Here is a 12,180-nt window from a genome sequence, read left to right as displayed (position 1 = left end):
GAATCCAGATTCACAGTCCTAAACGCATGAACCTTTCTGCTTGAGCTAAAGGACAAGTCCCCCAATGGTATATGTAGTGGATTCATTAATATCTTTTTTTAAATTATTTGCCATTAAATGGGGACAAAGATCCGCATTTTCCTCATACTAGTTGCAGGGGCTCACAGCACCTCATGGAATATGGCCTTATGTAGAGAAGCATCAGTATACAGAAAAATCTCCTTTGTGTAAGTAGTTTCCCATTCTAAGCACTTCTGTTATGTCAGAGGTAATATATTTAAAGGCAATTTATCAGGATAGTAAATTGATCCTGTCATTAGATTCACCTTGGGAATTGCGACATTCTGACAGGATTTCGGTTTGAATTTCATGGCCAACTTCATGACTTCCATAGCCTGCGGATTCTTCTAACTGCTCCTCTGAACTTTCCAGCCTTTAATTTTCCTTCCCAGCTTCTCTCCAGGCTTTTCCATCACTTCTAGGCATGCATCCTGCTTTCTTGACTACTCCATCATTTCACCCACCTTCTTGTATTCAGTCTATCCCAATACTACCTGACTCTTACAACCCTTCCTGCCTTCAGCACCCCTGAATCATAGAAGTTAGATTTCAAAGGCCTATTTGATCAGCACCAGCCAGTGCACGATTACTGTCCACAATACATTTTCTTGGGCTATGTCCTAATTTAAATGAGCTCAGTGATTGGGCTTCCTTCACTGAAGGTTTACCACAGTCTAGAGCAGATCTCACCATTAGTCTTTTTTTCCTAATATTCAGCCTAAGTTTTCCTCTGATAAGTTTCATCCCACTATTTCCACTTATACACACAGGGTCATTCACACACTACCCATTCCTCCCCTTTCTTGACATTTCCATCATTTCCCTACTTCTCCCAGGTTCAACCCAATGCTCTACAACAGTATTTTTGGCTGCTTTCGATTTTCCCACTCCTTCCCTTTCTTTGCTTTCTCGCATCGTGATCCCCCACCACTCCAGCCCAATGCTCATCTGACAGTCTCCATAATGCTGCAGTTTCCAGATGAAGCCAAAAAGTTGCTTCACTCACTCGTGTATTTACATAGCACCCCACTTGCTTGCTCTAAAGGTTCACAATCCAGCGGAGAAAAGCAAAGCAATACACTTTCTAGCTATTTAGTGTTTATTGACCATTTGATGTTTCGTTACTAAGAGTTAGGTAGGCACCAATTCCTCTCCTACCCCACTTAGATTTTGAGGGCTGAATGTCATTAAAGAAAAACATATGATTACTAGTATCAACATAAGCCATGACCATGGTTTTCTTTCTTCCCTTTGGCTCAGCAGTTCATCAAACAGACTGTGTTTGCTAAATAAAACAGCCAATATGATAAAGACATTGTGAAATCAAACAACTCTTGACATAGGATTGCTCTGCAGAGGTTTTTAATTATACATTCTTCCCTGGTTAAAAAAAAAATCAGATTCTTTAAAGATTTCCTATACTAAAGATCAAAGGGGTAATATGGAAACCACCACAAATAATGGCAAAAAAGCCAGGAAACCCCATGAGATCAACAGTGTTAAATAGCTTATCAATCCCTTTCTCCCCATATATTCTCCATTATGATTGTACTATTGCCGCTTAAATCCATAACATTTTAAAGAGCTACAGAGGAGCATTGAAATATGATGCCTTACTGCCTCTGTGGTATTGGAGGAGACTCAAATGCTATATAAGTCCTATAGCAATGTGATATTTCCAGCAAGTTGGTGGATATCATTGAGTATTGTTGTTACAAAAGGAAGTAATTTATTTAACTTTTCTCTTTCTCCCGCCCCCCATAATGTCTGTTTTATTCGTCTCATTACATTTCCATAAATTATACCACCAGAGGAAATGATTAACTGAAGATTGTTTCCTCAAAAACATTATTCCTGGTCATTAACAGCTGCAACAAACTGCAATTCTATATAATCTAAACACATTATTAGTACTTGTAAAAAGCCTCATGTTTTATTACTTTGCTCCAAAGAATTGCGATCATAAAGCCCAAGAGGCATCATTATAGACATTCTAAAACTACACCCCAAATGTTCTCATTGCATAGGTTTTGTCATAAAAAATGCTTGTCGTGACCTATATGTTTTTTCTTGATGTCTAAAAACTAGGGTTGTGCAAAATATTCACAGTGAAATTTCTTAACTTCAAATGTTGAGGTTTTTACATTTGGCTCGACTAAAAAAAAAATGCAGTGATATTTGTGTAGACAGGAACTTTGAGATTTTCTGAACTGATATTGATTTAGGGTGCCTACTCGAGACACCATAAGGGGACTTGATTTTCAGAGTGCAAGTGCTGTTTGCTGTAAATTTTACAGCCAGTTCTAATTCAGTCTTCGCATCTGATTCTCCACTGTCTGGGGAACTTGTATAGTCATTTACACCCATGCAAAGTGGGCACAAAATGTTGGCATCCTTATATACCATAGATTATGTTGCAATTCAGTGCTATAGCTCTCAATACAAACACAACAAGCTTTCTTATTCCAGACACAAGTGTAAATATCTGTGAAAGGTGCTCAGTTGTGGAGAATCAGGTTAATTGTTGCCGCGTATACCAATCTACTAATCTGGAATATCTTTCCAAGATGGAGCAGTGAAACTATTTACCAAAAGAGCAAATAAATATGACAATTAGGATTTTCTTTGCTGACCATTTTCTTTTGCATTGGCTTTTATTTCTTATTTCTTGCCTTATAGATAACCCAAGTGGGCAGAGTCTGGAAGAAAAGATTATCTACGGAGTAGAGAACAGCAGCACTTTCTTGGAGTGCAGTCCAAAATCTCAGCGTGCTCTAGTTTACTGGCAATTCCAGAAGCAAAATGAGGACCGAAAAGAAGAGGTACGGTAGCATGAACTCAGATACATGTGTCACCATGCCCCAGTGAGTCACAGCTGCGAATACCAGATTCAGGACAAACTGCTGAGAAATAGGGCGGACTCACCCCCAAACTGGTGGTTATTCTATCATGAGCTTATACCAAGCCAGTAACAAAAGTAAACTTTTATCTCACCACACTGGTTAAAAAGAAGTCAAAAATGCAGTCTCCTTAGGCATTCCAGACTGTGTCTCATCACCCAGACACTGGACTCTATGATGAGTAGTTTCTGAAAACCAATTTCATCACATAGAGATCAGCCACATAGCCAGGTCAATAACTCAGATCTTACCCAATAATCATGCTATTGCCAATCCTTTAGTACCTAATATCTAAAGGTTTATTTATAAGAGAAAAGAAAGAGGGGAGAGTTAAAATGGTCAAAAAAATCATATACTCACAATCATTGCAAAGTTCTTGGATCAGGTTGGCTTGTACAGTCTCTGATCCTCAGTCCGTAGTCAATATGCTCCTTTTAGTGTAAATCCATAGTCCAGAGATCAGAGCAGGAAAGAGGCAAAATAGAGATGCTTTCAGGTCCTTTATACCTTCTCCCACGTGGAGGGGGTGCTCTCAGTCTTGGTTTGTGGAAAAGTACAGGCACAAAATTCACATGAGCATGTCCTTACGTGGCTTGATGACTCTTAGGATCAGCCATAATATTCTGGCTAAAGCGTCCACAGGAAAGCTCACTGGGTGGAGACAAGCTTCTTCTATGAGAGAGTTAAGTGTTCTTTAATGGGCCATCAACTTGAATGGTCCATTCACAATGTGCTGGCTAGATTGGATGTAAACTTCCTTGTGGGTGTTATACCAAGAGCAAATACTTTTGAAATACAGCTATATAGTCAATATGCATAACTTCAGATACAGTGATGTTACATGGATTAAAACGGGATAATCATATTTGATAGATTGTAACTTGTCCATTGATACCTTACATGACATACTTTGCAGCAGATTTGTTGCAATTGTCGAACAGTGGCAATATTAATGATATAAATGGTCGTGTTTCAATCATACAGCATCACAGCATGCAATATAGAATCATAGAAATATAGGGCTGGACGGGACCTTGAGAGGTCATCTAGTCCAGCTCCCTGCACTGAGGCAGGATCAAGTATATCTAGACCATCCTTGATAGATGGCTGTCTAACTGGATCTTAAAAATCTCTGGTGATGGGGACTCCACAACTTTCATTAGAAGCTTATTCCAGTGCTTAACTATCCTTAAAAGTTAGATTTTTTTTTGTATTATCTAACCTAAATCTCCCTTGCTGCAGTTTAAGCTGATTACTTCTTGTGGTACCTTCAGTAGATATCAAGAACAATTGATCACCATCCCCTTTATAACAGCCCTTACCATATTTGAAGACTGTTATCAGGTTCCCCTCATCTTCTTTTCTGAAGACTAAACATGCCCAGTTTTTTTAATCCTTTCCTCATAGGCCAGGTTTTCGAAACCTGTATCATTTTTGTTGCTCTCCTGTGGATTCTCTCAATTTGTCCTCGTCTTTCTTAAAGTGTGGCACTCAGAACTGGACACAGTACTCTAGTTGAGAACTCACCAATGCCTACTAGCGCAAGAGAGTTACCTACTGTGTCTCAAATATGACACTTTGGTTAATATATTCCAGAATGATATTTGCATTTTTTTGCCACAACTTCACACTTCAGACTCATTCAGTTTGTGATCCACTGTAACCCCCAGATTCTTTTCATCAGTACTACTGCCTAGACGGTTAGTCTCCATTTGGTAGTTGTACATTTAACTTTTTCTTGCTAAGTGTAGAACTTTGCACTTGTCATTATTGAATTTCATCTTGTTAATTTTAGACCAATTATCCAATTTGTCAAAGTTGTTTTGAATTCCAATTTTGCCCTCCAAAGTGCTTGCAACCCCTTCCAGCTTGGTGTCGTCATTCGCAAATTTTATAAGCCTACTCTCCACTCCATTATCCGTGTCATTAAAGAAAATATTGACTAGTATCAGATCCAGGACAGACCCCTCTGGGATTCCAGATATGCGCTCACAATTTGACAGTGAACCACTGATAACTAACCTTTGAGTATGGTCTTTTAAGCAGTTTTTCTACCAACATTTTAGTAATTTTATCTAGACCACATTTCATTACTTTGCTTATGAGAATATTATGTGGGACTGTGTCAAAAGCCATACTAAAAAAAAACCCCCACAACAAGATATATCACGTTTATAGCTTACCCTCTATCTACTAAGCCAGCAACCCTGTCATAGGAGGAAAACAGGTTGGGTTTGGCATGATTTGTTCTTGACAAATCCATGTTGGCTATTACTTCTAACTCTATTATCCTGTAAGTTCTTGCAAACTGATTATTTAATCATTTGTTCCAGAATCTTTCAAGGCATCAGAGTTGCGTTTATAATTCCCTGGGTCCTTTTTGTTCCCCTTTTTAAAGCTAGATACTATGTTTGCCTTTCTCCAGGCCTCTGAAACCTCACCTGTCCTCCTTGAGTTCTTGAAGATAACAATCCACCTGAATTCCAGCCCTTTACCTAAACAAGACCAGCCTTTGTTTTAATTAGCAAATGGAGCCTTGCCTCTTTCCCGGTCTCTCAGCCCACTTTAACAAGATATCTCATCTCTTCTATTACCCCAGGCTGTCCTCATTCCATGAATCCTCAAAAGATTGTTCTGGCTTCTCAACAGGAAACCTTCACAGTCTCTTCCCTCCTGCCAAATAGCTTGTCCTAAATGACCAAAGTGCCGTCCCAAATCCCTCCTTCTGCAATCCTCACTGCAGACATTTCTAGCTCAAGATGGGGCTGAACAGACATCCTGGCTTTGAACCCTCTTGAGCCTTGGAAGAGCTCAGATCAGGAGATGAACTTTGTCTCTTTGTTTTCATTTCGGAGACACCCCCTCTTGAAGGCACCAGTACCTTTCAAGATATTGCAGATTCCTAACACTCATTGCTTGTGCATTCACCACACTCTAGGTTTTTCCAGTCAGATACGTTCCTGAGAGGGTGAAATCCACCCCTGTGAAGAGGGCAAGCACAAAGCATGTTCACACCTAAACCCCACTTAAACCATCCAATAAGGCTTCATTGGTACTAAGATGGTGAAGCGGCCTCGTACTTGCCCTCTCCAGAGGGGTGAATTCCACCTATACTTCATTGTGTTCCTATACAACATTTCACCAGGAGGCTGGGGTTCAAACTGTACCCATTCCAACCTTCTCAACATTTGCTGGGCTTCTCTTTGGCTCTCCTATATTAATACATAATAGAAATGATTAGAGAAAGCAGGACACTGAATCCAAACTACATAACAGTAATTGTGAAGCTTTCTGAATAATAATTATTTATTATTAATAATAATAATAAATAATAATTAATACTGCATTACTATTAGTTTGGACCTCCATAACACATACAATCCAAGAATCTCAAAACAGTTACCTTTATGGAGACCATTACATTGGCAGTTTGCTTTTTCACAAACAACTATGGTGCTCAATATATCATTTTTCACACCTAAAGAAATGTCCACAGAGGCAAAGAGTTGACTAACCCTTCCTACACGACACTGAAATTTTTAAAGTGAGTTTTTTCTCCTTCTGTAGTTACCTACATTACATTGCTTCATATATATAGTACCCCCAGGTGCTCAAGGGGATTAGTAGAAACACAGACATCCTCTTAGCCAGTAAGATCATATCATCACATCATTTTTAAGGGAATAACCTTTACCCTGCTGGCTAGACAGCTCTGCCTGAAGCTGGAGAACAAAAATAATGTCTTCCATTGCATTTTTTTGAAGAATGAAAATTATAGGCAACTTAGAACCTGAGACAAACAAGGAAGCCAAGGACTATATGTTTTCAAACTGCATGCTAACTATCTGGTCACATTAGGAGCTTTATATTGTTTGATTTGCTTTGTTTGCTTAGCTGGTTAAGTATTTTATTCTTTAGAATCCAGTTTTAGTGGATGACACAATGGGTGTGATGCACTTTCTCTAACAGCTGCATGGGCACATGTACATTTGCCTGCGCGCGCACATACACATACACACAAATTGTACACCTATTTGAATCACTTGCACAAATGTGAGTTTTTGCAAGCCTGCTTATTGTACTTTGTAATTTTAGGCTTCATATCTAGTTCTTTTCTCATACCTTCCTCTCTTCTAGCAGCATGCTTCCCTCTGCCTGAGGGCATTGTACTAGGGAGCGCCAGGGTGGGGGCTAAAGGGTTAGATTTCATCTTCCCAACCTGGAAGAATGGCATAGAGTAGGGACCATGGTGCACCTGGTCCATGGTGGCTAGTATCATCCATGGTAGGTCTGTTGATTCTGCACAGTTTGCATCTCCCATAGCCTGCTCACAAACCCCACTAACAGAGGTTCCACTGCACACAGAGCTCCATGGCACACAGGATTGTGGAATAAACTCTCTTCCTCCCAGGCTTTCTGAGCAGCAGATCCATAGTGTTTCCATGTGTTTGTGGAACTTTTCACAGCTACAGAGGGACCAGGTGCTCTTTCCCCTTAATATGCTTTTTTATGCCAAGTTTTCCTGTAACATGCCAGGGAACTAGGGATGGTTAGGGAATAGTTTTGAACATTTATAAGAGATAATTGTTGAAATGTTTCCTTTCCTCCAACACAGATAAAAGTGGATGATCATTTCATCAGGACAGAACAAGGCCTTCTGCTACGCACCCTTCAGCGGAAAGACTCCGGCATTTACTTTTGTCATGCCGTGGAGCATGGCTTCATGCAAACTCTGCTCAAAGTGACTCTGGAAGTAATTGATACTGAACACCTGGAAGAGCTGCTTCATAAGGAAGACGATGGTGATGGCTCCAAGGCCAAAGAGATTTCCAACAGCATGACCCCTAGTCAGAAAGTCTGGTATAGAGACTTCATGCAGTTAATCAACCACCCCAACCTCAATACAATGGATGAGTTCTGCGAACAGGTTTGGAAAAGGGACCGCAAACAACGTCGGCAAAGACCCGCCAACGCCCAGGTGAATACTAATAAGTGGAAGCACCTACAAGAAAATAAGAAAGGTAGGAACAGGAGGACCCACGAATTTGAGAGGGCACCACGGAGTGTCTGAGCTGCATTACCTCTAGGAACCTCATCCAAGTAAAAACTTGTATAGACAGATAACTGGAAAAAAATGCAATATACATGAACTTTTTCATGGCATTATGTGGATGTTTACAAGGGTGGGAAGTTCATACAATTTCCACCAGGTTTAAATAAAATAAAATTCTAAGTTTCCTAGCAGACCTTCCCCCACCAATCCCCAGACAGAGTTTCAAGGATGAAAACTCACCCTGGACCTAGCTTACTGCTCAACGAGTTCTGCAAAGAGTTCATCAGAAAGGTTTTGCTTTCTCCTTTGCTCAAGGTAGAAAAGTATCATGTTTTATGCTGCCATTTAAAAAGAAAGTAAAACAGAACCCACCTTTCATCAGCTGCGCTACTTTTCCTGAACGTAACTGAAAAAACTGCATGGACTAGCTAAGCTGATCAACATCCCAACATTTAGATGGATGCAAGGCTTTTTTATTTTATGGCCTACCAGGTCTCTTGCTTATATGTACTGGAAAGGTAAAAACAATACTGAATGAGATGGCCTGTGGAAACCTGAACAGCATGAACCAGCCAGCATCCAGAGGGGAAAAAAGAAAAAAGAGTGGAGTACACTGGCCTACTACTGATGACTTCTTTCATCTTTGATTTAAAGATGTATTTTATTAAAACTATAATTTAAATGTACCATGACGAATATGCAGTAAACGTTAGCTCTTTTCTAAAATAGAATAGGCTTTTTGTCTTAGAAATATTGTACTTTCTAATTATTGGTTTAAAGGGGGGGGGTGGGGAACAGCCAATGACAAGCTGCTTTATTCTCTTGTTTGGAAATTCTTTCATGGCAGAAACACTGCAGCTAACCCCCTTGCCTCTACCCTGACATTCTATCTGACAAGTAACTTCTACGCTATTTAACATGAAAGTCTCTGTATAGCATGGAAGTTTTGGGATTCTCCCCCTCCCCCAAATATAGTACACCGGACACGCACTAGAACGTGGGATTTGGGATCCATGCGCGGTACCGTGTTAACGCAGGGACCGCGTTAAAATTAATTGCAATTAAAGTAATTAAATTTGGGATCCATGGCCGCGACTGCGATATATGCGAAATCGCACTATATAGACGCACGTTCTAGGAAGGGTCCGGTGTATATGAAAAAATTCAGCTTGTATAATATCTTGATACGAATAGATTGAACCAATGAAGAGAAAATCATCTAAATACTGTAGCTCATACACAGCCATTAATCCATGAGCAAAACTCCTGTTCAGTTCAGAAGGAGCTTCACTCAGAACTCAGTGGTAGGATATTGTCCAAAATTGATTCCTAGGCCCTTATGCGGCCTCTCTGCATGGGGCCCTAGGGGTCCATTTCACATGTGGGTTGAGTCCCCTGCTGTTGTAAATTGGCATATTGAAGTATATGAGGTTACAGCAGTGGAGAACTTGGACCACTATATATTCAACGGGGCTGCAGGATAAAGTCAGGTACAGTGTAATTGTACTATAAGAATCTCCATTTTAAGGATCTATGAATAATGGTTTTGGTCCACCCCGGTATAGATATGTCCCAATTTTGCTGAAGTCCATTATTAGCTGTCCTCTCTCCCATATCTCACCTCACTATGGTCTGCAAACGCCTGGTGGCATATGCATAACTTCGATTCATGTCGGTGAGGAGGAGATTACTAGAGCCCATGTGATATCCTTGGTTTGCTATAACAGCTTTATAAAAGGGTGCCCTTTGTTCTGAGGTTAATAACCAGCCTCTTTTACTGTTATTCACTGCAACTTGCTGCATTTATGATTCACAATATTATCTGCATTCGTGCATACAGTGCAACACAACCTGCTGTGGCACAGCCTCTCTCACAATGTGATCCAAGTCTCTTTACCACTCAATAAAAAACAAAACAAAACAAAAAACCACAACTCTTCTTCCTAATTAGTGAAGTATAGTTTCTAACATCTGTAGCAATGAGGTTTTCATTAAGGTCCCAATCCTACAAGCCCTCTGTGTGGAACTTTAATCAGTTTCAGAGATGTTGTGAACATGGAGGGCTCATGGGATCTAAATGCACTAAAGCATCCAAATTTGCTACCATTTAACTTAGTGGCAAAACTCCATTAAATGATGCAGGATCAGGTTCTAAGTCCCAGATTCAGCAAAGAAATGACGTGTTTAACTTGAAAGCATGCACGTAAGTCCTTCTCTTTTCAGCATAGCACTGAAGTATATGCTTAACTTGACTTCTATGGGACTTAAGCATGCTTAAAATTAAGCAACATGTGCAAATGCTGTGTTGAATATGATGAACTTAAGCACATGTTTAAGCATGTGCTTACAAGCTCTCTTGTATCAGGACCCTACATGAGCATTAATTTCTCAGCTAAGTGTTTAAAATTCATCGCAGCTTATCAGCTGAAGTATTTTGTTGTACTTATAGATCATTGTTCAGCCTATTAAGGCTACTTTGTATCACCAAGTCATTAAAATCATTTTAAATGTTTTCCCTTTTAGCAAAGAGGACTTCCAAAGCCCACTGAAATCAAAGGAAAGGCTCTGATTTCAATGGGCCCCAAATTATCCAATCTGCTGCTTTGTATGTTTAATGGTTACTGTCACTTATTATTTTCCCCTCAACTGTGTTCCCTTTTATAACAGCCTATTGAAAAGAAGATTAATTAGAGATTACATTTGAAAACTGGCATTCCTTCACAGAAAAAAAACCTCTCTGTAAAACATAATTCATTCTGTAAGAGCAAAATTACAGCAGCCATGAGGTTTTGCCATATGATAAATGTTTAACTATACAAATAAAAGGGTCAGCCCCTGCAGATTTCAACGTACACGTACACTCCTTCTTGACATAATCAGTCCGCTGAAGTCTGTGCATCTACTCACATAAGGAAAGGCTGAAAGGATCAGACCCAAAGATGAAACAGTTGATTTTCAGGTTGATGTTAACCAGAGTGCACTCAAACAGGAATTTGTATGAGTTACAACAGCATCTGATATTCTTTTAAATGAACTGATTTCAAAGACCATCGGCTGTGACAAATTTGTGCATAGAAGGATGACCTACAATTTCGGTATAGCTCACACATCCTGTTTGTATTTTTTCTTAATATGTCACACTGTTGCAAATAAAAGGAAACCATCACTTTAAATCACCAACAAAAACATCGCTAAACCTCCAGTTCCAAGCTTTAGGTGAACCAAGTAGAAGGTTATATTTAAGGTGGAGAGAAATAAAGGATTTTGTTTATAACCAGGAAACACTATTGAAATGTGTTTAAAGATAGAAATTTGCAAGAATTTTTTTTTATATTGTTTTACTAAACTACCCTTGGCATTTGCATGGACCGCTGCAGATGGGAGTTCAATAGCTCATAATGACTGTATGGTTATGTTAAACTACAGTATCAAGCTAAGAAACTGCATATTTGCAGAACAGAGTTAACCTTTGATGGCCCAAATGAAGTCACTATGTAAAAAAAAAAAAATTAAAATGCATGTGAATGCGCATTTACGGATCCTTTTTTATGTATTATTTAGTGAATATCAATGGTATGTGTTTAATAGTTCAGTTTTTGCTACCTACACATTAGCCAAAAGAGATGTAAATATTTTTGACTAGGGTAAGGAGGTACAGTATAAAGTACTGCTATCTAGAGGTACTCCATTTCAATGTGTTCAACACAAGACTAAAATGCAAGGTTTTGTCACACAGTTTATAGGGTGGTTTATTTGCTATTTCGGTGCCAAAGTTATGTGCCACTTTGTAAGCACATTCCTCACTGGGTAGTAAATAATTCTACTTCCGTATTTATCACTGCAATTCAGACGGGAACTAGAAAACTGGAGAGAAAAATGTAATGAAACTGCTGCTGTAAATTATTCCTTTTAGCATGTATTCAGTTGTTAAATAAACATTTCTTCAAAAGAGTTGACATTGGCTGTCTTTACTGTTTACATGATAAGTTCCCTGTAAACTTCATGGAGGTATGGAGTGAATTATTGCCAGCAGAATGCTATAATTTTATATTAACTCTGTTTTCCAGGCTAGAACCATTGTTTGTTTTTACGGTGTATATTGATTCTGCATAGAGGTCTAGTAATAATGAACCAAGAACCAAGAACTCTCAGCCTCACTCTGGCTCC

General features: G+C 39.3%; 1 protein-coding gene across 3 annotated transcripts in view; it reads left to right on the top strand.

Moving 5' to 3' along the window:
• The window catches only part of SEMA3A (semaphorin 3A), a 284,250-nt gene extending 275,455 nt beyond the window's left edge, over window positions 1-8,795 (top strand). For all 3 annotated transcript variants that reach the window (XM_024194461.3, XM_024194460.3, XM_024194459.3), the window contains 2 exons: window positions 2,740-2,882; window positions 7,576-8,795. In XM_024194461.3, the coding sequence (XP_024050229.2) occupies window positions 2,740-2,882; window positions 7,576-8,031 (599 nt within the window). In that variant the 3' untranslated portion in view covers window positions 8,032-8,795. The remainder of the gene's footprint in view (window positions 1-2,739; window positions 2,883-7,575) is intronic.
• The last annotated feature ends 3,385 nt before the right edge of the window (window positions 8,796-12,180 follow it).

The sequence above is a fragment of the Terrapene carolina genome, unplaced genomic scaffold (assembly GCF_002925995.2).
Source record: "Terrapene carolina triunguis isolate 2854851 unplaced genomic scaffold, T_m_triunguis-2.0 Scaffold68, whole genome shotgun sequence".
NCBI lineage: Eukaryota > Metazoa > Chordata > Testudines > Emydidae > Terrapene > Terrapene triunguis.
This window is presented reverse-complemented; position numbering and strand designations above follow the sequence as displayed.